The following is a 24,303-nucleotide window of genomic DNA, read 5'->3' on the forward strand; positions in this document are numbered from 1 at the left end:
GATGCTGGAAAAATGTAGACCTTGGGAAACAATGAAGCTTGTTCAACTGCTTTTTTTTCCAGAACGCTCATTACCGTTGAAACTCTCCCATGACTTTGCCTCTTTGAGCATAGAGTCACACCTCAGCAGTTCCTTAGGGCAAAATACAGTGCTGAATTATGGGACGTGGGATCACTGTATACTGTGTTGGTATGAGGAAAAAAAAATGAATCGGTTTCTAAAAACAGAGACGCTGAATTAACTAGTAGACAGACCTGTCACTGTCAGCGGACTAGCACATTTTTGCAGTTCCTCCTTGAAGCAGGCTCAGACAGAAATAAAATCACAATGTCAGTGAGTAATAATTATACAAGTCCAGTGGCACATGATGTTCAACTGATTGTGGTTTTTGTTCAGCTGTCGTCATTTTCTGTGGACAGCGTCATACTGAGAATCCATATGTTTCACAACATTTACCCTGAGTAACCCTCTCATTTCCTCTGTCATAGTGGCTCTGCTTTGTTCAACAGCTTTTAGGCTGTTTATCGAAAAGTCTCTCCACACGCACCAAAACCCAAACAGTGCCAGTTATGAAGATGGAAAATTAATTGCAGTGTCAAATTGGATGAAATAGTCAACATTCTGATCTTCTCTTCACACTGCCCGGGGCCAGTGCATTTCGACTTTTTCTGTTAGATCAGACACTCTCTGCCGCAGAGAGAGAGAGAGAGAGAATGTGAGAAACAGAGGCTCATGTCACTTCACACAGGAAGGGGAAGAAAGGCTAGACAGCCGTGGCTTTAGGCCGTAAGACTCTCCTCAGCTGACCAGAATGATCTCACTGCCAGTACTACTTCCCTTCCCGCTGTTTTCACTGTGTCATGTTAAACCCAGGAGCCAAACTGCTGAGCTTGCTGTCGGTGCCTTGTCAGAAGTGTTTTCTTGTCTTCTAAGTGTTATGAAATAGTCTAATGCTGGCCAGCTGATACTGAGTATATTAGTATAATCAGCATATTCAAAGAAGGCACAGACCACGTAGCCGTATTTCTTTTGTATGATTATGCTGTTTTTAGGATAATAGAAGAACGGGATGGAGAGAGGTCATGGCTTTTGCCCTTTTCATTAGGATAGATTGTTTTGAATGTATTTCTTTGAAAACCAAATAAGATTAGTGGTCAGAGATCGACTCGCAGACTTGGAGTTCTGGGCTCATTTTTGTAATGCAGCACTGATTCTTTTACTTTTTTAGTGCTCTATTTTTGTATATAAGCTGTTCTTTCAGCCATTTGAAGGATTTTTCAAAAAACTGGGTTGACATTTTACTTTCCCATTAAATCTTGTCATGACAGTTTAGTGATAAGTCGGCGCATAGTCCTGAGTGACATAATATGTTTTTGAAATGTTTCGTCTCATTTGAATATTGGAGCTCTTTTATTGATGTAAATTTTTTCATTCCTGTTAATTCAGCTGTGATCATAGTTATGTAAAACAGTGTGTCATTATATGCTCTTATAAGCATACAGTGTAAAAAGATTCTCTATGGCGTGCTCTTGAGGAGAGATTATGATCCATTTCTGAGCTGCTAATGATAGCAAGATTGAACTAATGACATATACCATAATACATAATACATAGCATTAAAGATTTTGTCCAGCCTCATTCTGTCCTGCATCAATGATCCATTTTGTCCAGAATTAAAAATAGTAAGAACAAGCAAACAAACAAACAAAAAAAGAAATCAGAGCTACATCCTTCAATCCCAAACAGACCCAGGGTCTGAGAGCCCGAGTGACCAAGGCAGAGGAAATTTTAGTCTCCACTGATGATGGTGTGTTTTCTTTTTCGTGCATTATGCATTGAGTACATTCATCAAAACCTCCCAGTTTGAATTTTAATTTAAGTTGCATTCACAGAGACTGCATTGAGCACTGCCAAAAGAGATTTATGTTCCCCATTGGAGTGTCCCTACCAGGCTGTTTGTGTTCAAGGCTATGATATTTATCATGTTTTTATGATCTAAGGGACCTCTTTTCGCACTCTGCTGTGAAAAAAAAGTTATAAAAAAGTATAAAAACAGGCATGATTCCAAAAAAAGAAAGAAAAAAGATACAATAATATATCTCTTGAATAACGCACTCCGTAGTTGTTTGTTTACTGGTTCCTTTGTTACTTTCTGAATGTCTCAAAGTGTTCCTGGGCTTCTCTCATATAAATTTAATAACCAGAGTTTAAATATATTATTAACTGGGACAGACACAAAGACATAAGATATGCATAAAGAATTCTAGATGGGTCATAATGTTTGCAGAGGGTAAAGAAACTGGAACAGCATCCGAATAATCGCATAGAAAGGTGTTGAAACAGGCAGGAGAGGACAAACGATGGAGGGATTATGTTTTGATCAGAGAAACACTTGTCTCTTTCACGCCCATTCACTGTCCGTGTGTCTCTTCCAGCTGGTGATGGAGTTCTGTGGAGCTGGCTCCGTGACGGACCTGATTAAGAACACCAAGGGCAACTCTCTTAAGGAGGAGTGGATAGCCTACATCTGCAGAGAAATGCTCAGAGTGGGTATCTCTTCCCCTGAGACCCCTCAGGACCTGCCCTCACTAACCCTCGGCAAAACCCTTGTCACCACCTCTCTCTCTACAATCCTGCTCACTGTGTCACCCGACTTGCAGTTTGACAGGCAGTCTTGCGCTGTTTTTCATACCTCACGCATGCAGGAGTAGTAACGAAAACCACACTGTCTCTAAACTGATACTTGTCCTAGCCAACTGTTTTTTTTAACATACTACGCGGATGGTTCCCCAGTATTACTCTCTCCCTACATCCTTAATCTAACAATAAACGTATCTCAAAACCTTGACCTCTCTTTCTTATTTCTTATTGTTTCCTATCTGCTAATTAACCTTAAGAGGAGGTAACACCTCTGTTTTCTCCATATACTTTCTTTTTTTTTCTTTAAGTGACCTTCCTTTCCTTCCCGTTTGTCTAATCTTTTCTGTCTTCCATTCTTTTTGTCTCGCAGGGTCTAACTCACCTCCACCAACACAAAGTGATTCACAGAGACATCAAGGGCCAAAACGTGCTCCTCACAGAGAACGCAGAGGTCAAGTTAGGTAAGATCACTGACCCATATGACAGAAACACTTAATGATCAGTGAGATGTTATACAATCATCTGGCAAGGAAAGTTGCTGTTTGCTTCACAGTGCTATATAACCACAGAGAGTGCTGTAAAAATAAGTCTCATTGACATGTTGACATCTGTATGCATGCCCCAAGCTACATATGATAAAGCAGGGAGAGCAACACTTAAGCTTGCATCTTGTCTGTGAGAACTTTTGTCTTTTAAAACCAGTGGAGTTTTTTCACTCTGCATGCGAAAGGCAGGTTACTTAGAATCAAATGCGCCTTTTTCCTCATTCAGTGTGAGATTTCATTACATCAGAACATTAAGGTGAAGTTAAGGGTACATTGCCTTAAATACACTGATTTCACACGTGTAGGAGGGCCAGAATTATCTTCACAATAATATATTTGAGGCTAAATTGCTCTATTGTTTGTATTGTTTAAGTGTGTGCTGACACCTTAGCCTTGGTTCTGAGACAGTGTTTTAATTAATGACAAAAACAAGGTCAGATAGAGGCAACCTATTGTAGTGTCACTTAGTTAAAGATTTAGATTTAATCAAAGACAATCCAGACAGTTTGAGGCTGTAGGTTAGACTGCCCTATGAGGGCTCATTAGCAAGCACCAGTCCTCCGGCGTCACCAGGGGCAATGGCTCATCCTGTACCCTGCGCCAAGCAACTGCTGTAATTGGACCATATGACACGGAACACCACGCTGACAGCAGCTTCAGCCCATCAACACCAAACTAGACATATTTTGGGGACCTTTGGTGCTAGCAAGTCAAGCCTAACTCTATGGTTGCCATGGTAAAGGTTTGTACCTCCAAGAAATGTGAGCTTCTGAAATAAGGCGGGTGAAAAGTCTACTGTCCTAGTTAAAGTGACTGCTAGAAATTCTCTCTTCATAGGGACATTGTTTGTCATTATTGTTGTGTTAAATGAGAATATCTTCCTTTTTCTTAATAGTGGACTTTGGTGTGAGTGCGCAGTTGGACAGGACAGTGGGACGCAGGAACACGTTCATCGGCACGCCCTATTGGATGGCCCCGGAGGTCATTGCTTGCGACGAGAATCCGGACGCCACTTATGACTTTAAGGTGACTCTCTCTCTCTCTCTCTCTCTCTCTCTCTCTCTACTAAAACACTCTGATTGATAAGTAGTGCACAGAGAGTTTAGGACCACTCTGGTCTTTAATAGCAGCAGTTGTCAGGGTGTGTTAGCATCTGTGTGGAGCTGCTATGTGAAACTGTAAGTGGCTCCCGTGTGACCCAGTCAGTCTGTCAGGTCCTCTCTCTCTCTACTCTCTGTCCTCAGAGGTCACGCTCACCACACGCTCACTGACGAGTGACACTTCAGTTCTCTCTGTGAACATTTTACAGCCAGCCGCAGCACATGTCTCCACTCCAGATGGAACTCTGTAGGGATTTAATGAAAGACACTCCAAGCTGCTCGTAGTTTCTGAGAAATGGCTGTGTTGAACATCAATTTGATAAATAGAACAGTGAAAGTATTGCTTTAGCATAAAGTTACGGTAACATGTATTCACGATAGTCACCCATTGAGTTTTTATGTAAGTTCTCACTGACTAGAACCACACTCATGTATAATGTATAATTTGTGTAATCAATACATTAATGAGTTATAGAGAAACCTCTCATTTCAAATTCTGTTCCACGTAGAAGTTTAAATGTTCAACTCTACATCAGTGTTCAGTGTTCCTGAACAGTTATTAAAAAGCTTTAAGAACTGTTCAGGAAATCGGCTGTTTTAATATGAATTGAGATGAGGCATAGCAAAGCTCCACTAAATGTGTGAGTTAGTCACTGAGTAAGATTCACAAAAAATAGGACCCATCCTTGTGAACTTTCAACTGGTACAAAAGCTGTTTGTTTGTTTTTCTATTCAAAAACTGTGCAGGGAAGTTGACTAAAAGCGAGACTGGGAATAATGTCAGTGGGGCATGGTGAAGGAAGTGTGTGTGTATTTTTGTGTGAGAGAGGCCCGGCCCTGAGCTCAAATAGGCCTATATAGTATCTGTCTCAACTGGAGAACAGGGAGATGAATCATACACTGAGTTTCACACAGCTGACTTCAGGCCCTGCTGTTTGTCCTGTGTGTGTGTGTGTGTGTGTGTGTGTGTATGTGTGTGTGTTTATACCGAGTGAAAAATATCCTTGTTTTACTGACATTATCACCAGGGGATGGAAAGACCCAGAAGGGCAAAGGGGCAATTACTCAGAATAAAAAAACCTTCGCATAATGTTTATAGGAGGAATTTAGTATATATATATATATGTTACAAACAGAATGGCCATTTGTATCTTGTGGCCATCACCAATGATGTGAATCGATTTGATGAAACATAATGGCTGACGCACGACTTGTCAATCATGTCCCCCCCCCCCGAGTAATAACAAGCATTACTCATGCTTTCCTGAATAACGTATTTGGATTCAGGTACATCCCTAACATATGTGTATATACATACATACATACATACATACATATACATACATACATATATATATATACACACACACACACACACACACACATATATATATATACACACACACATATATACACATATATACACACTCCTTTTACATGAAAGACAGAGTACAGAGAAAGAGAGAGCGAAACTTACCTTTAAGAAGTCTTTTATTAGTTAGATGTTCAATGACATTGTATTTCAAGTAGAGTCACTATATATTAGAAATCATCAGGAATGACAACATATGATAGAGAAGCAAAGGGATTTTTTTTTTTTTTTAAGAAAGAGAGACAGAGAGCTCTTGTCTTAGCGGGACAACTAAGTAATCACCTTTAACTGTAGTCACGGGGGTTAAATCATTCACGAGAAGTTCTACAGCATTAATTACATTTTCACTTATTACGTTTTCCACGAACTCTTCTGAGGAAATGCTGCCAGAACCTGCGGTAAACATGTTATGATGAGTCATCTAGGGCGTTCCATGTCTTTTCATTCCTAGTGAAGCTCTGGAACGCATGTTGTACAGGGGTAATTATCCTTGAATTCGTAGACATCGTTAATTCTTCTGTGTAAATATTTTTCAGTTAGTGTAGTTCTGGTAGGGCAAAGAAGAAAAGGAGAGATTTTCACCATTTGTTTCAGGGGTTGCACATGACGGAGGCAAATTTGCATCTCGGCTGAATCAGATTAGTGGGATGGCGCCAGTAATCCAAACATGTCAAGGTGCGGAATAATCTGGGGGAAAAAAAAAAAAAACATGACTGTTACTCCACTGTCCCCATATTATGATTCTGACTCTTCTAGGGTTAAGTGAAGTTTCCTCAAAGCTTTGGAGGATTAAAATATAAAGCGTGGCTCTTGTGAATTGTGCTACATCCCTTTAATAACAGAATGAACTTGGTCTCTCAAAACATTCTAACCAAGCACTCATAGTCATTCTCCCCTTTTCTCTCTCTCTCTCTCTCTCTCTCTCTCTCTCTCTCTCTCCCTTTGTTTTTCCTACTTCTTTATTTCCTTATCTTTGTCTTCACATATGGGAATTATAATTTTCTCAGTGGCTCTCTCACGTCATGGTTTTGGGCTGTATTTGATATGTTCTCCATTTCTCATCCTTCAGAGTGACCTGTGGTCTTTGGGAATCACAGCTATTGAGATGGCAGAAGGAGCACCACGTAAGTGCCTATACCCTAAGCAATCTAAACGTGTGTGTGTGCGCGCGCGTGTGTGTGTGTGTGTGTGTGTGTGTGTGTGTGCGTGCACGAGACCTTATTTGTCCTGATGATGTTTCTGTCTGTTGGTTTGCTAAATTTGCTTTGTTTGTTTAGCCTGTTTGATGTCTTTCCATGTCTGTGCATGTTCATAAGTGCATAGCGTTTTTTGGTGTGTGTGGGTGTGTGTGCGTGTGTGTGTGTTTGTTGTATGTTTTTAGATACTTTGTTAATGATTATGAGGAGCAAGTCGCTGATTGTTTTTTGTGTGTCCAAGCTTACTAAATATTGACCAGCATAATATTTACCCTGAGAGAGATAGATCAGACTGGCCTGCTCGCCCGCATCATGTTTACACTTCTCTATTTGTGGCACGGCAGTATTTGGTCTACACGGTCTTTTGTACGGTCCATTTGCATGTCAACTCTGAAGTGTGAACACTGCCTCTTGGTCGTCTGTCTGTGAGAGCTCCAACTGTATCTTTTTCCCCTTATGTTCACGAGAGCCGAGACCACAGTAACAAGGATTAGTCTGGAAGCTTTAGAAAACCAACTCTGAATCCACAGAGGAGGAGAGATGAATGGTTTTAATATGAGAAAGATACTCCCATTGCACTTGCTCCAAATTTTAAAGAGGTAGCAGTTCATATTCTCCCCTTTTTTCCCTGTTCACTTTTAATAGATTTTAGGACACAGTAGTCCACACACACACACACACATATGTGTGTGTATGTGTGTGTGTGTTTGGTTGCCTTGTTTACTGTTCTCAGTATTCATCAGCATAGCCCTGTCCAAAAGTGACATTGCTGATCAAACACAGTAAGCTGTGCTGCCCTTGATTTGGAGAGAGGGTGACTGCAGTGTTGCCAAGCTGAAAGTCAGCACTGCCTTTGGCCATTTCCAACCCATGACACCTTAATACTCGTATTAAACCGGTGCTCTCAATATCGACTCTGTGTCAAAACCAACACTGAAATTCATGAAAAATTCACAGGGAACCCTGAGGCCACAAATGTTCAGTGAGAACCTGTTTTCTTATAGCTTTTAGGTGGTGCATGTATGTGCTAGGGAGTGGTAGCATGGTTTTCTCCACCCTTTCCATGTGAAGCGGTGTGGTTGGACTGCTGTCTATAAAATCTAAACAAAACCACATAAAACAATAGCAGTAAGATGTGTCTGCTGATATTGGCGATGCAAATGGCCCTACTCTCAACAATACAAGAGTAAAAGAGTCTTCGCTCTGGTTTTAGGATCTTGTTAATATATTTTGTTCAAGGTCACAAGAAAGGAGCAATAAGAAATAAAGTTTTTGCTCTTTCAAACGACTCAGTAAGGACGATCTTCTGATAGCCAAGTCTGTACCTTCCCTATATTTTCTCGCATGCTCTCCTCTGACACCTCTCTTCCTCCCACGTTCTCTCTGTGTCTCTCTCTCTCTCATGTGCTCTAAAAATACACATACAAATTTACCCCGTCACTTTGTATGTATCCGTACCGTGTTCCCTCTTGAGCAGAAGAACACTTTGGTTTTTGTTTAAATAAAGTATCTCTGATATCGAGGTTGTCTATTGCAGTCGTTTTATAACAACTTCTCTTTTTTATCTGATTTTTTTTTTCCAGCCCTGTGTGACATGCACCCAATGAGGGCCTTGTTTTTAATCCCCAGAAACCCTGCTCCCCGCCTCAAGTCCAAAAAATGGTGAGTGGCTGTCTGTGTGTGGTGGCCCTGTTATGACGACACTGCCTTTGGCTCTGGCTGAAACCTCTACGAACTTTTTTTTTTTCTTCTCAAATATTCACTCTCGTGTTTGACGTTATTTAGCCTCAATCCATCACTTCAGACTTTATTATTCAGCCTACTTGTCATATTCAAACACTGTGTGATGTATTAATAGTCGTACCAGCCAGATTGGTTTCCCTGTGTACCGTACAGACTGGTCTTTTGTAGGGCATTGGTAATGTTACATGCAATTGAGAACGTGCATGACAAGCAGTTTTGACAGCTCAACCTCTCCTGCCGGTTTCCACCGCGCTTTATCACTGCTCACAAGGTTTTTATGCCGCTTGTAGAAGAAGAGATTGATAGGTAGAGGTTGCAGTAGAAAAGCAGACAGAAAGAAGAGGAGAGAATGAGATATTAAGGTGGTGAAATGAGCTTGTGTGAGAGGCGTTCTGATAAAGAGACGTTTAAGAACGGATTGAGGAGAAGGCTTCGGAGAAAATGAGTCGCCCCAATCCACTTCCCTCGTTACCACACCACACACAGAACACTGTATCAAACGTCTTTTTCATTAATGTTTCGCTAAGTATGTGTTTGTTTGTTTTTGCGAAAATATCAGAAGCTGAATAATTCTGTCCCACAGGACCAAGAAGTTTCAGTCGTTTATTGAGAGTTGCCTGGTTAAAAACCACGGTCAGAGACCCAGCACGGAGCAGCTTCTCAAACACCCGTTCCTCAGGGAGCTGCCCAATGAAAGACAGGTTCGGATCCAGCTCAAAGACCACATTGACCGCACCAAGAAGAAGAGAGGAGAACGAGGTGAGTCTCCCTCAGCGTGCCCTCTGGAGAGCTAAACCTGAGGACGGGACATCTTATTGACCATGTCAAATAGCATAATTGTGTACATTAACGTCAGTTTACTGCTCCGGCATTTTGTAAACACTTTTGCGTCATTTAAAGCAGAAAAAAAAGAGAGGGTCAAACAGAACTGAGCTGAAAGGTGCCGGACAGCCCTGCGTAGTGAATTTTATCACGTGATTCCTCCGTATGTTCTACATTGGTTACAGAAAACAAACGTTTTCTCCTTGACTTTGCAGTCCCTACTTAGTCCTTTTTTTCTTAGCACTGCTCTCTCACCATACACAAAATAATGTATTATTCAAATGGAATTATTTATGAGAAAAAGCTGCAGCAGTTTTTGAGGAGCAGGCTGTGAGACTCAATAGTTTTAGGCAGGCTAATCCTAAACTCTTCACGCAGGAGAGTTCCTGGGGGCTTGGACAGTTTGTGACGGTTCTGTTGAATGTAAGTGGGACTAACAGGCAGTGCTGCGGTTTAGTGGCTTGTATCCAGACAAGATAAATGCAGGTTTTGGATGCGGCGGCTCTGCGTTTCTGGCATGCCCACTCTCCGTAATGGATGCCTGAAAGACAGCATTAGAGATCTCATTAGAGCTGACATTTTCCTATTAGGCCTCTCCATTTTGATCCTTGCTTGCATGCACAAATGGTTTAATCCACGGTTATGCATAGGAACGTTGTTGTTGTTGGGGTTTTTTTTAGTCCTTTCGCTTGAATTTTCTTGAAAAGTGGAATGGACCCATAGAATTTTGTTTTGAAGTTGAGAGATAAGTATTTTAAATCTGAGTGTGCCATAGTTAGAGAAACTTAGGCACTGAAACTTGTCAGTCTCTTGAGGCAGTTTATGGTTATTTGAATTTAGGGCAGTGGGAGAATTTGTTTTCTGTGTGTTGTTTCTGTGCATTCTCCTCTCATTCACTTGTGTTGTTGTTCCAGATGAGACAGAGTATGAATACAGTGGGAGTGAGGAGGAAGAGGAGGGGAATGACGTAGGAGAACCCAGGTAACACACACACACAAGACCAGTCAGCATTAACCTTCAACATGCTGACAAAGTCTACAGAGATGCTCGTAAAGCTTGCAAAGGTCCAGTCTCAGCATGATGACAGTCAGTTTGAAATGTGTAATGTATCTAGAGGTGTGTGCATGTGTGTGTGCGTGTGTGTGTGCGTGTGTGCGTGCATGCGTGCGCAAGTGCAAAATGTAAAGAAACTCTAACATCTGTGCGCTGCTGCCTCCTTTATCTGTGATACTTGGTGCGTGTTCGTGTGTGTGTGTGTGTGTGTGTGTTTTTGTGTGGGTGTGGATGCGTGCGTGAGTCTGTACTTTAATGCTGTGAATGAGGCAGCAGGTTGACGGTCAGTGATGTATTAGTCACCTTCTCTCGTTCGTCCCCGCACAGTTCCATCATCAACATTCCAGGGGAATCCACCCTGAGGCGGGACTTCCTGCGTCTTCAGCAGGCCAATAAGGAACGTTCAGAGGCTCTGCGCAGACAGCAGTTAGAACAACAGCAGAATGAGGAGCACATGCGCCAACTACTGGCCGAGAGGCAGAAACGCATCGAGGAGCAGAAAGAGCAGAGACGGAGACTTGAGGAGGTAAAACATCAAAGCGGCCAAACCTGTTTACCACTTTCTAATCCACTCTGTCTCAGAACATACTTTCAAGAAGTGCTTTAATTGTGAACGTGACATGTGCATGGGTGTGTTGGCTTTTGTTGTATGTTCTTTTTTGTGTATGTCTGTGTTTATGTGCGGGTGTATACACACATATGGCTATACGTTTTAGTATCACAAGGCTAAAAAAAAAAATGCAACTGAATCCCTTGCTCAAGTTCTGAGTATTACGCAAAGCTAATGCTGTCCCTGGAACTTGTTTAGACAACCGAGGAGTTACAGCGTAGACAAAATGCCAGGAGCAGAAATCTACAGTATTAAGGATTTGTTGTGTTATTTGAGGTAATGTCCCAGAAATGCTGCAATCATTTGAACAATAGCGCCCTTGTTTACAAACACAAAGGACTTGATCTGTGTGCATTTCACAGCATCAGACTTAAAACAGCAACAGTTTTGTTTTAGGGGGAAATCCTGATTATGACCAAAGCAAGTCCAACATTCCACTCTTATAGAGATTAAGTTCATCACTGGCCCTGTTTGACTCTGAGAAAAGCCAGAAAAAGGACACAGGGAACACCGTTCCTGTACTGAAGGTAACTGAGGTACTGTGTGAAAAAGGACCAAGGGGCACAGGAGTTCCTAAGTTCAAAATGACTGAGGTATTGTGTGAAAATGGAAGGGGCCTATGATGAAAGATACAGTAACTTACGTAACTCTGTTCTTCATTTCCTCCCTGCTGTTGTCTGGATGGGAGTGTTGAAGTGAACGCACAGTTAGCTTGTAGCATAGAGGCATGTGTCACACTCCAGGCCATTTGGTATCTGTGGTGAGTGAAAGACCCATTTTTGAAGGCCCAGAGGTGGCCCTGCGTCTCAGCTGTCAAGCCCCCATGTGATGAGCTTCTTTAGAAACACCAGAATCATTTAGACACAAATTATCCGTATAACATTACTGTCCTGTTCAGGAATGTGTGTGTGTATATGTGTGTTTGTGTGTATGTGCCTGTGTGTGTGTGTGTGTGTGTGTGTGTGGGTGTGTGTTTTGGGTGCTTATCCTCTGCTCCTCTGTCCTGCAGCAACAGCGTCGGGAGAGAGAGCTGCGCAAGCAGCAGGAGAGAGAGCAGAGGCGACGCTACGAAGAGATGGAACAACTTCGTCGGGAAGAGGAGAGGAGACAGGCTGAGAGAGAGCAGGTAAACATTTCTATGCACACATACACACACTGACAAATATATTCAAGTACTGCCCCCACAAAGACTACTTCAAAATACCACGGCACGGAGACTAACAAAAATTGTTCCCTCACTACAGAGCAGAATATTTTGTGTTGTGAGCTTACGTATGCGGTCGATCAGTGAGACATTTGCTCAGCGAGAGTGTTGATTTTGGCTGATAGAGTGTGTGTGTGTGTGTGTGTGTGTGTGTGTGTGTGTGTATTGGTAATAGATATATGGAGTTAATAGATAAGCTGCTGCTGGAGGCTAGACAGAACCAAATGGAAGGAGGAGGCCTGTCCTTTAAACCTCTCCTTCACTGATCGACCTTCTCTCTCTCTCTAGCTCTCTCTCTCTCTCTCTCTAGCTCTCTCTTTCTCCCCCTCTCTCTCTTGCTCTGTGTGTGTGTATGTTGAGGAAGGTTTAATGTGAATGTTTAACGTGAAGATAACCTCATTGAATATTTAGGCTTCCCAGTTGTTGAGGTACAAGATTTGCTCTGTGCATACTACTGTGTTAGGTGTTATTGTGTTCTGAAACCAGTGTCCTAAAAGGAGGAAGTGTGGCAGCATTGTGTGTGAGTCCCGCTGTGTCACACCAGAAACACGCTTGTTACTGACAAGCTGTTGAAACGAAACATTCTATAGCCATAATCCCTAGACAGTACTGTGGCAGGCATTTGTGTTTTTGGGCTATATGTTTTAAAGTGCAGCTATACAAGAAATGTGCCTTGCATGGCTATGACCACTAGGGCAAACATAGGTGCCTGAATTATGTGTTTTGCATATGAGAAAAGAATGAAGGACAGGGAGTGGCAGAGGAGAGGAGAGGAGAGGAGAGGAGAGGAGAGGAGAGGAGAGGAGAGGAGAGGGGAAGATCTTGGGCAGTATTTCACAAAACTGAAATTTTATTGAAAACTTGAGAAAAAGCAACTGAGATATTGAGGATGAATCTGAAAGCCCTTTGACTGGACCTTTGCAAGCCCTTTCACACAGCCCTTTGCTTAGTTTGTATGTCTGTCCTTCCCTCTGTCTCTCTCTCTCTCTCTCTCTCTCTCGCTCTCTCTCTCTCTCTCTCTCTCTAAATCTATTCTTGAATAACAGCTGTTCAATCAGCCTCAGAATGACTCTGTTAATGGTCACAGTTTTTCTAAAGCTTTCCTCAAGTCACTCTGCCACAGCTACAATGCATCAGCTATAAACCACACACACACACTTACACACACACACACACACACACACACTCACACACACACACACACACACACACATTTCTCTTTCTTATCCCTGTTTTAGACAGGAAGAGATTGTGGGAATATTTTGTGGTCTTCTTGGTTCTTCCTCCCTGTGATATATCTCTTTCACTCTGTATGACCAAGCAAGTGTAGAGGTTTTTTTACAGTTCAGTCCAGGTAAATCACTTTCACACTTCCTCTGTTTCTTTTTCACACTCGATGGTTTCTTCCCCACACTCTGGATGCTCTTTCTCTCTTTCTCTCTCTTCCTCTTTCTCTCTCCTGCTCATACTGGCTGGTACTGTACTGTGTGGGGCTATACTTAATATAGCACTGTTCTCTTTGGTATCTTTCCACTTCTCTTTTTGTCACATTCACTATCTCCCTTTTTTCTCAATGTTTCAGGCTGTCTTAGTTCTGCACTGTGGGAGAACATCACTGGTATCTCACGCTCTCCTTCTCTCTCTGTCTCTTTCTCATGCTGGTCTGGGCTGCTCTGTAGGAATATATTCGTCGTCAGTTGGAGGAGGAGCAGAGACAGTTAGAGATCCTACAACAGCAACTCTTACAAGAACAGGCTCTCCTTCTGGTAACAGAGAAGGGGCATTTACCCCTGTATACTCCCAACCCCACCCCCCCCCCCTCCATTCTCTGCTTTTTCCAAGCTTACCCAATGCCACTCTGCATGAGCCCCCTCCTCCAGTCACCTGAATGAGAATGTCCACCATTTATCAGTGCATAATGTTGTGTGGTCTGGCGAAGGTGATTTGATAGATATGGACAAAGTGCTGAAAAAATAGTGCAGATCATTTAAAGACTATGATAACTCTACCTGGTCTTTGGACTTGAACACCAGCAGGAAACAAAGAGAGAGCCCCTCACCTCTGAATGAATCTTAGTTCTCCTTTTATTGTAACTGTCCATCTGGCCACACGCCTCAGTACGTACACATCGCAGAAGGACCATAAGCTTGTCTGCTGACTACACTCTGACAGCAAAGAATGCGCAAAATTTCAGATGAATTAGACTGAAAGTGCACACTGTGGTGTTAGTGTTAGTGAAGACCAAGTTGGCGACAAAAACTAATTTGATTGTCCGAAAAACTCATTTTGGAAAAAGATATCCCTCTCATCTATGCAACTGACAACACTCTGTTACCTTGCTGAGAAATTTGACTCAGTTAGACATTAAGATTTTGTTTACCCGCCAAACCAGCTCTAAACTAACAGTGCAGAGATTAAGCCGTTTTTTTTTGGGGGGGGGGGGGGGGGGGGGGGGGGTTTGGCATTTGAACTTCCGACCTCGTCCTTCTACAGCTGTGCATTAGAAACTATAAACTGGTACAGACCCTTTCTTCAATATGCTGGAGAAAAACATTGGACTGATTGCTACTGGGACCTCATTTGCCCATGGGATACAATTCCTTACTTTTTAATATCCAGTGTATTGAATTTTTTATTGTTGCTTGCTCAGTTCCAAGACATCTGTCTTTATCATTCCAGCATGTGTGTGTTGTGCCCGTGTGCTCGCTCAGTTGTGCTGGTCTGTTTTGTTGTCTGATGATTGTGGTGCTGCACACTGCGTTTGTGTGTAAGATGCACAGTGTGTACAGTCCCTTTTTGTTGAATCTCTGTCTTTATTCATCCCATGGGTCATATCACTCCCAGCTGGTAACATTCCTCTCCCTTTATTTCTTTTTTTGTATGAACGTGTGTTTTTCTCTGTCTGTCTGTCTGTACATCTCTCTCTCTGTCTCTCTCTGTTTGTGTGTGTGTGTGTGTGTGTGTGTGTGGTCACAGGAATATAAGCGTAAGCAGTTGGAGGAGCAGCGTCAAGCGGAGAGACTGCAGCGGCAGCTCCAGCAGGAAAGGGCCTACTTGGTCTCTCTCCAGCAGCAACAGCAGCAGCAACAGCAGGACTCAAGGCCTGTTGAGAAAAAACAACTCTACCACTACAAAGATGCAGTCAACCCCAGTGACAAGCCAGCCTGGGCTAAAGAGGTACATGTCGTGACAACACTTAGATACCTAACCCCAAATTTAATGGTTTTAATATTGGGGGGGATATGTGAGGAAACAGAAAGAATTCCTTCCATGGTCACAGGATGAGAATTCCTTCCATGGAAACCTCCAGTTTTTATCCAGACATAGAATTCAGCAGTATGCTAAGTCTGGACAATACCAGTTAGTCCTCCGACACTAGAGCTGACTAATTGACTTTTTTTCAACAGCTAAGGAATCTTGAGGACCCAGCCTCTGGAACCCATTTTTGTGCATATAACATGACGCGCTTCAAGGATTTTCTTGTTTGTGATATTTTTGTTTGTTTAGGTGTTCTATGCATATTTTGCCCTTTTTGGTGTCTGTATTTTTGTCTCTCTTCCTTGCTTTGCATGTATGTGTGTGTATGTGTGTGTGATATAAATTTATAACTGAACTTTGATCCGTTATTCCAGGTCTCCAAGCAGCAGCCAGGTAAACCTTCTGGCCCACAGCTAAGACAACACCAGTCCTTCAATCACCCTATGGTTCAGCTGCCTTCACAGCAGCCTCTAAGACAGCACCCATCTCGCCACTCCCCGTCCCATTGCGTTAACAAATCTTCCTCCAGCCAAGTTCAAGCCAGACAAAAACCCAGGTCTCAGGCTGTGCCCCACATCTACGTGTCAGCAGAGGTGGAGAACCCACACGGCTGGGAGCAAAAGGAGCAGAGGGCCCAAAGGGCCCGCAGACGCTGCTCCAATCCAGCCCTCAAAGTGGTTAGTTTGTCCAAGTTGGCCAAGGCCAGCGAGTTCAAGCCCCGTTCTGCCTCTCTCTCACCCTGCCGTAGAATAGACGTAGATGTAGTTGAAGATGACTGTGGCTACCCAATACCCAGGATGGCCTTGAGTCATGAGTCCCTTAGCTATAATTCGGGATCTAAAGAGATTAAACTGTCTTCCTCAGCCCCAGAAAGTTCCCCCAGGAACCTGATGGTACCCAGAGTGCGTCACTCATACTCTGAGTCCTCAGGGAACCACCCAGGCATGCCTGGCCAGTCTTGGATGCCATCTGTAAAGTCTCAGATGGAGCCATCCTCTTCTTGCACATCTGGAAAAACCCCAGCCTTCCCCAGTTATGAATCCAAAAGAGACCCTTCCTGTCTTTCACCTCCCTCTCACTTGCTCTACCATAGGGTAGACATGGATGCTGTTAAGGGCAAGGGTTTGGCGGTGCCATGGATGAGGATGGCTAAGAGTCATGAGAACCTGAGCCCTGCTGCAGAAATGAATGAGATTGATCTGTTTGCCTCAGCCCCTGAAGATTCCCTCAGGAGACTGATGGTGCCCAAAGAGCGCCGTTCCTATTCTATGTCCACAGAGACCCTCCCAGGTATAGCTGGCCTGTCCTGGATACATGCCAACAAGAAGCCAGGGCCTCCTTTAGAATTTGTGCAATCTGTAGTAGACTTTTTCAGGTTCTCATCTCCAAGCAGATCCAGAAAAAGCTCCCCCCAAGGAAGCCCTTCCTCTTGTTCACCCTCTTCCTCTGACTCTGTGTTTGGCCCTGAGAACCACCTCACCATTAGACCCTTTGTCAGTTGAGCCCCAGATCTTCCCATGTAAATAGCTTTGAACTGTAAATAGCTTTGTACATTCTGCTATTATCACTCCTAAAAACAAAAACTGATTTTACTCACTTGATTTGCTCACGAAAAACGTAAAAACTGAATCACACTAAGCCCAAACGTGACATTATGAAAACTATGGTTTTCATAAATCAGATAAATCAGCTAAACATTCATTGGAATTGGAAATATTAGTGATGTCTGACTCACCACAGCATTTACACCATTCCATAAGCTTCAGGCAAGGATAAAAGAAAGTAGAACTTGAAAATATGTGTAATTATTTAATCATATTTGGTGTAAATAGGACTTTGTTATGGGGCACACAGTGGCGCAGTGGGTAGCACTGTCGCCTCACAGCAAGAGGGTTCCAAGTTCAGTTCCTGGCCAGACAGTGAGGGTCCTTTCTGGGGATAGGCTCCAGCACCCCCCCCATGACCCTAATTAGGATAAGCAGCTTAGATAGTGAGTGAGAAACTTGTTATTATACCTATTGTAAAATGTATATAGATTACCTTTCAAAAAAGGCAAAGATATAAATGTAGTGCTATCCTTGTGAAGCTTCCCTTAATATTTTGTTGATCAGTAATTCACTTACTTGACTATGAGATGACTATGAGGCCTGATCTCAGCTCTGTGCCATTTCCTCCATCCTGAGCCACCATCCCTGAACCCCCCTAAAGCCACCATCCCTAACATCCCTAAAGCCACCCATGTATTAGTCCCTCTACCCTGGCCTTCCTTAATTCCAAACTGCCATTCCACGGACAGCCGGTTCCTCATCTTGCCAGCCGCCTGGAAGTGTCTGAGTGTAAGGTTCTGTTACTCCACCTTTTCTTGGAGATCGCTGGGTGCTGCTGTTCATTCGGTGGTGGAGCTCTACCCTTACCCTCTCACATGGCTTCAAGTGGTCAGCTGTACTCATATGACTTATGACTAAATACACAAATAAATCAACATAAAAACTTTCACCTCAGACTAACTCCATATCATGTGACTTGAAAGATGTTTGCTTCAAGTAGACCTGTTTAGACAGCTGAGAGTTGCAGATATTAAATGTTTCTATGAATATAGTAATATACCTTTTAATTAAAAACAGTAATGGAACCATGATTAAAAAAAAAAAACTAATCAACCATTTGCTGCCATACAGTGTTCTCACTAACATGCAATGAAATGGAACTGAATGGTTTCTGTACTTTTCCAAATAACGCGTTCAAGCTTACAGGACGAACTGAACCTCAGTCTCTCTCTGTCTGCTGATTTTCTTCTATTTGATGAAGTTTTCAAGTTTTTTTTCTTTCATTCCTTTGATCCCTAGGAATCTGCCTCTCCCATGGATCAACCTGTGCTTTTTTCCTACTTCTAGCCTTTAGCATTTGAGATTACCTACTGGTGCAATATGGAAACGTATTTGGCATGTTGGGCTGTAAGAGGATGTATTAGGATAGTTTTGGTGCACGTGCACAGACACACACACACATACACACACCTCTGTACTAAATACTATCTCTGAGTACTGTATCAGTGTTCTCTGCACATGACCAGTGGTTTTGGGGTGTTACCGCAGGTTTCTTTACATGCCAAAATGTTTCCAGTTGCCAAAGAAGATTCTCAGTATATCATCAGTTCTATCACTCTTTTCTCTCTTCCAACTGTATTCCTGTTTTGTCATTTAGGAAGTCGTAGTGTCCTTTAACAGTTTGTCACATATGTCACTAGCTAATAACATGTAACTGTAAACAAGCTTCTCTAGATTGCTACTAGATTAGCATCTATAGCTTCCAGAGGACTCCATATCTGACATGGAACCACATCTGTTTGGTTACAGTGACATTTCACTGGTGTTAGAGAGCACATTAGATAGTTATGCAGGAGAGCAAAGAGACCTGAGACAGGACTATAGCAGTGCTTATGTAAAAATCACTCGAGGATCACTTTTCATTGCTGTGAAATATCGTAAAATATGCAGAAACTTATAAAACTCAACACAAATGAATATATGAATGCAGTACACTTAGTGCTGGATTTGTTGCCTGGGCTACATGACGCTTTGCTCTAAATGGGGTTGGTGGTGGTAGTGGTGGTGGTGACTGGTGATTGGGTGGTGAGAAGTCTGATCTAGGAAATCACAGAAATCATTGTATTTCTACACCAGGTGGAGGAACGATCCAAAATGAACCGTCAGAGTTCTCCAGCCCTGCAGCATAAATTGGCAAACCGCATCTCCGACTCGGCCTTGCCTCCACGCTCTGAGTCCTTCAGTAGTGTGGGAATCCAGCCTGCCCGGACTCCACCTATGCATCGTCCTGTGGAACCACAGGTAGCTTAAGCAATCAGGTGTTCTTGTTGTAGAAGTTAAGATGCAAGCATATTCTTGACATTATATACTGCACTTAGAAACTGTTCTTGGAGACAGTGTATGGTTTTCTGGTCTTGCGTGTCACATAACATAAGCACTGCTATATCAGGTTTCTAAATTGAATCGGTGAGCTTGGTCTGTTTGTGTTCAGATGGCACACCTGGTGCCCGTGAAGTCCCACAGTCCCTCCATATCTGCCTCGCAGTCTCTGCACGATCAGTCTGCCCAGGGGGTGCCCACCTTCCAGGATGCACTGGTGCCCCACCGGCCTGAGATGCCCAGACAGAACTCGGACCCCACATCTGAGATGCCCGCTCCACTGCCACGCGTGGTTGGTCGAGAAGAGAAGTTTGAACGGGGTTCCTGGCTTAGGGAGGAGGACCATCCACCAAAGGTATGGCCAGATGTACTGATGCTTGAATAAAACAAATAGGAATTCACTCATGCTTTCACATACTGCGAAAAAAGCACAGGAAGTGGCTCAGAAATTCAGGTTAGCATTCTTAGCGCTTATTTAAGTGGAGCTTTAACTAATTTGAAGACAAACTTCATCTGTTTTGATACATTGTGTCATTTCAAAACACCAAAGGAGTTTTGATATGGTAAGAGACCAGTTTTCAGTGTCTTTTTAGGTGTGTACTAATTCACATCTCTGATTAAGGCTGTCTTGTTTTAAAAAGGTACCTCAGCGAACCACTTCCATATCTCCGGCACTAGTAAGGAAGAATTCCCCTGAAAATGGAGGGGGAGGATTAGGACCCAGAACCAACTCACAGATTATTAGAGCTAGGTGAGAATACTGTTACAAACATGCATTTGTCAACTGAACTGAGCCACATTTGATGCAGCTTTCAATCTAGTGATTAACTATGCTTCAAAATATTATGCACTCATTGCATTGACAAAATCAAAGGTATGTTATTAACTGAGGTTAAGTTTGTGATTAAATAAACCTATCTTGAGTTAAACTGGTAACATTTGCATGAGTCAGTGTATTCAAGTAAATTCAACCAACTAGATTTTACTGCACAATAATAACAGAAGAGTAGTATTAGTAATAGTTGTGGTGATGTTTACAGTCTGTCCCTGCATTTGTCTGCTGCAGTAATCCAGACCTGAGGAAGACAGAGTTGTCTCTAGATGCAGCTTTGCATAGGACCAGCAGCAACAGCTCATCCAGCTCCAGCACTCCCAGTTCTCAGGGAGGCTCTCAACCTGGCTCCAGTGAAAGGAGCCAGCCCAGAGGTGAGGAAGCCACACACGGTAGAGTTCTACTCACCTCAAATAGTTCAGTCTTCATAGAGATTAGTTTGTTGTTCCTCATATTATTTGGTTCTTTGGCAAACTTTGGTTAACAGTATATGGTAGACAGTAGCTTCTGTCTGTGGTATGTGTGAAAACGTGGTTTTCCCCATAGGCCTCAGTTTGCACTCTATAGCACCACAGGGACTGACACATTCCTACATGCATTCTGAGTATTTCACTGGATTCATCTATTTCCTGTTCCACTCTGTCCGTCATGTCAGTTCCCCTCTGCTGCTTCCATATTCCACACAGAGCTCTAGGGAGAGAGGCAACGAACGAGAGAGAGAGTGTGAGAAAGAGAGAGTGGGTGAAAGTGAGACAGAAGAATAGATGGTTGGATAGAGCTGAGCATGAGTATAGCTTGAGACTGCAGTGACATTGATCCCCGTCAGTTGGACGCTTTGGCTGAAACAGAGTTTGTTTGGGACATACTAAGAAATCAACAACAATTCCTTTGTCTGTTGAAGAAGTTCACCTCAGTTCTCTTCAGCCTTGCATCACCGCCAATAGAACCCATTTGCCACTCAAACCAGCACATTTTCAGACTCTCCTAGAAATTAGAAGTAATTCAAAACTGGGACTTTTTCTAAAATTGTTTTTGTATCTGAGACCTGATCCTGATCCACTAGTAGCGATTGTGTTTCCGAGTGTTTCTGACTGACCTCGAGTCAGGCCATGATATTTCCCTATGTGTTTCACAGGTTCTGGTAAAACAGAAGGCTCCCCAGTGTCCCAGGAGGCTTCAAAGTCAAAGCAGGAGGAAGGCCGGGAGATGAGCAGACCCAGCAGACCTGCAGTGAGTCAGCTTGTCCATTGTCCAAACCAGTGTTCACGTACTCTCCCACAATCCATTGAGTTCTGCCTGAACCTCTTACTACTGACTCTGACTCATCTCTTCTGCATTGTTTTCATGGATGGACAAGCCCTGTTATTCAGAGAACACATTCTGCTACAAAATGCATTTCAGTTGCAACTCTGCATACAGTCAGCCGTGAGTTTATAAATCATCCCAATCTAGCAGTAGCTTCCTTCAGGACCCGTGCTTGCAACTGGCCTGTGGAGATTGGAGGCAGGTGGCTAAGATCGTGAAAACTGACAGGTAGCAGAAGAGTACAGACAGATTAGGAGCTGCAGATGCTGAGTGGCTGATCCGTCTCACTCCTTGCACACCCTGGCGTGGCAGAAAGCCTCAGTGACCATGAGTTGTGGGCATGCCTATCGCTTCTGGAGAACAATCTTGTGGGATTAGTTTCAACTTGTAGAAAAATGAGCGTTAGACTGCCAGCAGTGGGTTTAAAGAAGAGCTTAAACTAATCAACTTTTTATGGCTGAATTGTTTTTTTCTGATAGGTTTTTCTGTTAAAACTAAGGGCTTTGCATTAGAGAATATGTATGCTAAGCACAGTCAAAAAAAGGATGGGAACTGCTGAAGCGTGTTGAATATTTCAACAGGCAAAGCAGTCGGTGTCTACATAATCAGTTTCTTTATTCTTGAACTGCACTAACCATCAGCTGCTCTCTCTTTCTCTGTTCTCTTTTTCCCTCTTCCTCCTTTATACCTATGCTGTCAACCAAACCTTCCTTCAGAGCTATAAGAAAGCTGTAGATGAGGTTAGTAGCATCCCTCTCCTCTCTGTCTTTCCCTTTTTCTCCATCTTTCTTTTACTCTGCTGAATTTGCTTGGCAGAACTGAACGCTGTGGAGTCACTCTCTATGCGCCTCAATAGTAGGGCAAGCCTGAGAAATTCCTGTCCCCTTTCACCCTTCAGATTTTCTCAGCAAGCTGAATCGCCCATGTCTTTGTCACTGGTCTGTGTCGCTGCCCCCCATTCGACACAGCTTCTGAAATTCTCTCTCCAGCACAAATAATACCACCAACTTATTTTGGAGCACTTGGTTTTTCCATGGCAACTGAGGTTCTAAAAGGGGGGCCTTGTCCTACCTCGCTGTAAGGAGCCCTAGCACTGCATTTGCTTTGCCAAACATGTTTTGACTGTAGATTACCTCTTTGTAGAAAAAGCTAAACATCAAGCATTAAACATTTTGCAGCAATGCAGTCATTTGGTTATTCCAGTCTAATCTTAGGATGATGTCAGAACTCTCTTCTGGACATTGCTGTTTATAAGATGAACTTGTCAGGAAATTTGAAGTGGGTTTAGCTGATTTGTGTTTTGGTGCATGTGTGTAAGGGTGCAGAGAGTTTGTTAACAGGTGTGCACCTGTTTCATTAGACTTTGCCGAAATTTAAGGACTACTTCTTCAAACTCAGTTAGTACCCTTTAATGTGTTACTGTGAATGTCTTCTGTGGCTTTTTTCCATAGTAAAAGAATTATTTAAGACAGCAGTTTTCTTATACTTTTTCTTTTGCAGCTGTGTATGATACTGAAGAATGGCATAACCACAGCTGCTTGTCAACAATTTTTCCTGTTTGCCATCAATAAAGCTATCGTAACTCTCCTTTAAAAAAGATTCTCATTGGCACTAGAGCCAAGCGCTCTTATACATCCAGCGTACACCACCTTTGATGAGACCACTTGGTACTTTACTCGTGCTTCTCATCTGTATACCTGCTGGTAACGAACCTCAAGACCTCTCTCTGTCTCTCTTTCTTTCTCTCCCAGGACTTGACAGCACTGGCTAAAGAATTGCGGGAACTGCGCATTGACGAGAGTAACAGGCCACCAATAAAAGTGACAGACTACTCTTCCTCGAGTGAGGACTCTGAGAGCAGTGAGGATGATGATGGCGAGAACGTGGGGCATGATGGCACTGTGCCCGTCAGTGACATCCCAAGAATAATGTAAGCACGTGCACACACACACACATTTACCAAGTGTGTTATATACACACAGCACATGCTTCAAGGATGCAATATGTGCTCTTTATCTCCCTCAGGCCCTCTGTGCAGAAGAATAATGAACCATACACTGAAAGCCATGAAGACTCCTACAATAACATCTCTGAGGATGGTACTCTGGTGATGAGAGAGGTAAGACAGAGCATTGATCCTCCATCTACCTCAAACATAAGGCGTATCTCAGACAAAATCACCTAGACCCACACATCATGCTCTCTCTTACTGTTAAAAGACATACTAAAATTATTCTCAAACTTTACGTATTGCTTCAGATATAAATAGGTTGTTCTCTTTGCTAGAGGTAACAGCCAGTACTGGCTTGGAGGTGGCATGGCTAGCTGCCAGCCGCAATATGTAAGGCTTTTCTGAGCGGTGTGCTCCCTTTTCAGACTTCAGGTGAGAGGAAGCGTTCTGGACACGGTGAGAGCAATGGTTTTGCTGGTCATGTGAATCTGCCTGATCTGGTGCAACAGAGTCATTCCCCGTCAGGTACCCCCACAGAGGGCCTCGCACGCATGGACAGAACTGAGCTCAACTCCCTAGAAGAGGTACAGAGGTCCTAGTCATGTGTCACCTCACTTTTTTTCACCCTTCTGTTTTCTTCAGGAAATCTTATGTAGGACTCTTTTTTTTCAGATTTTGTGTTTTCGATTTTGTGTTTTGCGCTCATTTCATTGCTGTATTCGCTGTACTGTCGAAAAAGTTCTCAA

The 24,303-nt window shown here is 43.0% G+C and overlaps 1 protein-coding gene across 1 annotated transcript in view; it reads left to right on the forward strand.

The window, feature by feature from the left end:
• Positions 1-24,303, forward strand: part of tnika (TRAF2 and NCK interacting kinase a) — a 70,883-nt gene that overhangs the window by 41,024 nt on the left and 5,556 nt on the right. Inside the window, exons 5-23 of the mRNA XM_030773113.1 lie at positions 2,436-2,546; positions 3,011-3,101; positions 4,081-4,211; positions 6,727-6,781; positions 8,437-8,515; positions 9,180-9,355; positions 10,333-10,399; positions 10,799-10,997; positions 12,091-12,207; positions 13,965-14,051; positions 15,262-15,462; positions 19,227-19,391; positions 19,582-19,824; positions 20,111-20,220; positions 20,536-20,675; positions 21,437-21,531; positions 23,358-23,536; positions 23,632-23,725; positions 23,983-24,141. Coding sequence (XP_030628973.1) covers positions 2,436-2,546; positions 3,011-3,101; positions 4,081-4,211; positions 6,727-6,781; positions 8,437-8,515; positions 9,180-9,355; positions 10,333-10,399; positions 10,799-10,997; positions 12,091-12,207; positions 13,965-14,051; positions 15,262-15,462; positions 19,227-19,391; positions 19,582-19,824; positions 20,111-20,220; positions 20,536-20,675; positions 21,437-21,531; positions 23,358-23,536; positions 23,632-23,725; positions 23,983-24,141 — 2,499 coding nt within the window. The remainder of the gene's footprint in view (positions 1-2,435; positions 2,547-3,010; positions 3,102-4,080; positions 4,212-6,726; positions 6,782-8,436; positions 8,516-9,179; positions 9,356-10,332; positions 10,400-10,798; positions 10,998-12,090; positions 12,208-13,964; positions 14,052-15,261; positions 15,463-19,226; positions 19,392-19,581; positions 19,825-20,110; positions 20,221-20,535; positions 20,676-21,436; positions 21,532-23,357; positions 23,537-23,631; positions 23,726-23,982; positions 24,142-24,303) is intronic.

Source organism: Chanos chanos, chromosome 5 (assembly GCF_902362185.1).
Source record: "Chanos chanos chromosome 5, fChaCha1.1, whole genome shotgun sequence".
In the NCBI taxonomy this organism is placed as follows: Eukaryota; Metazoa; Chordata; class Actinopteri; order Gonorynchiformes; family Chanidae; genus Chanos; species Chanos chanos.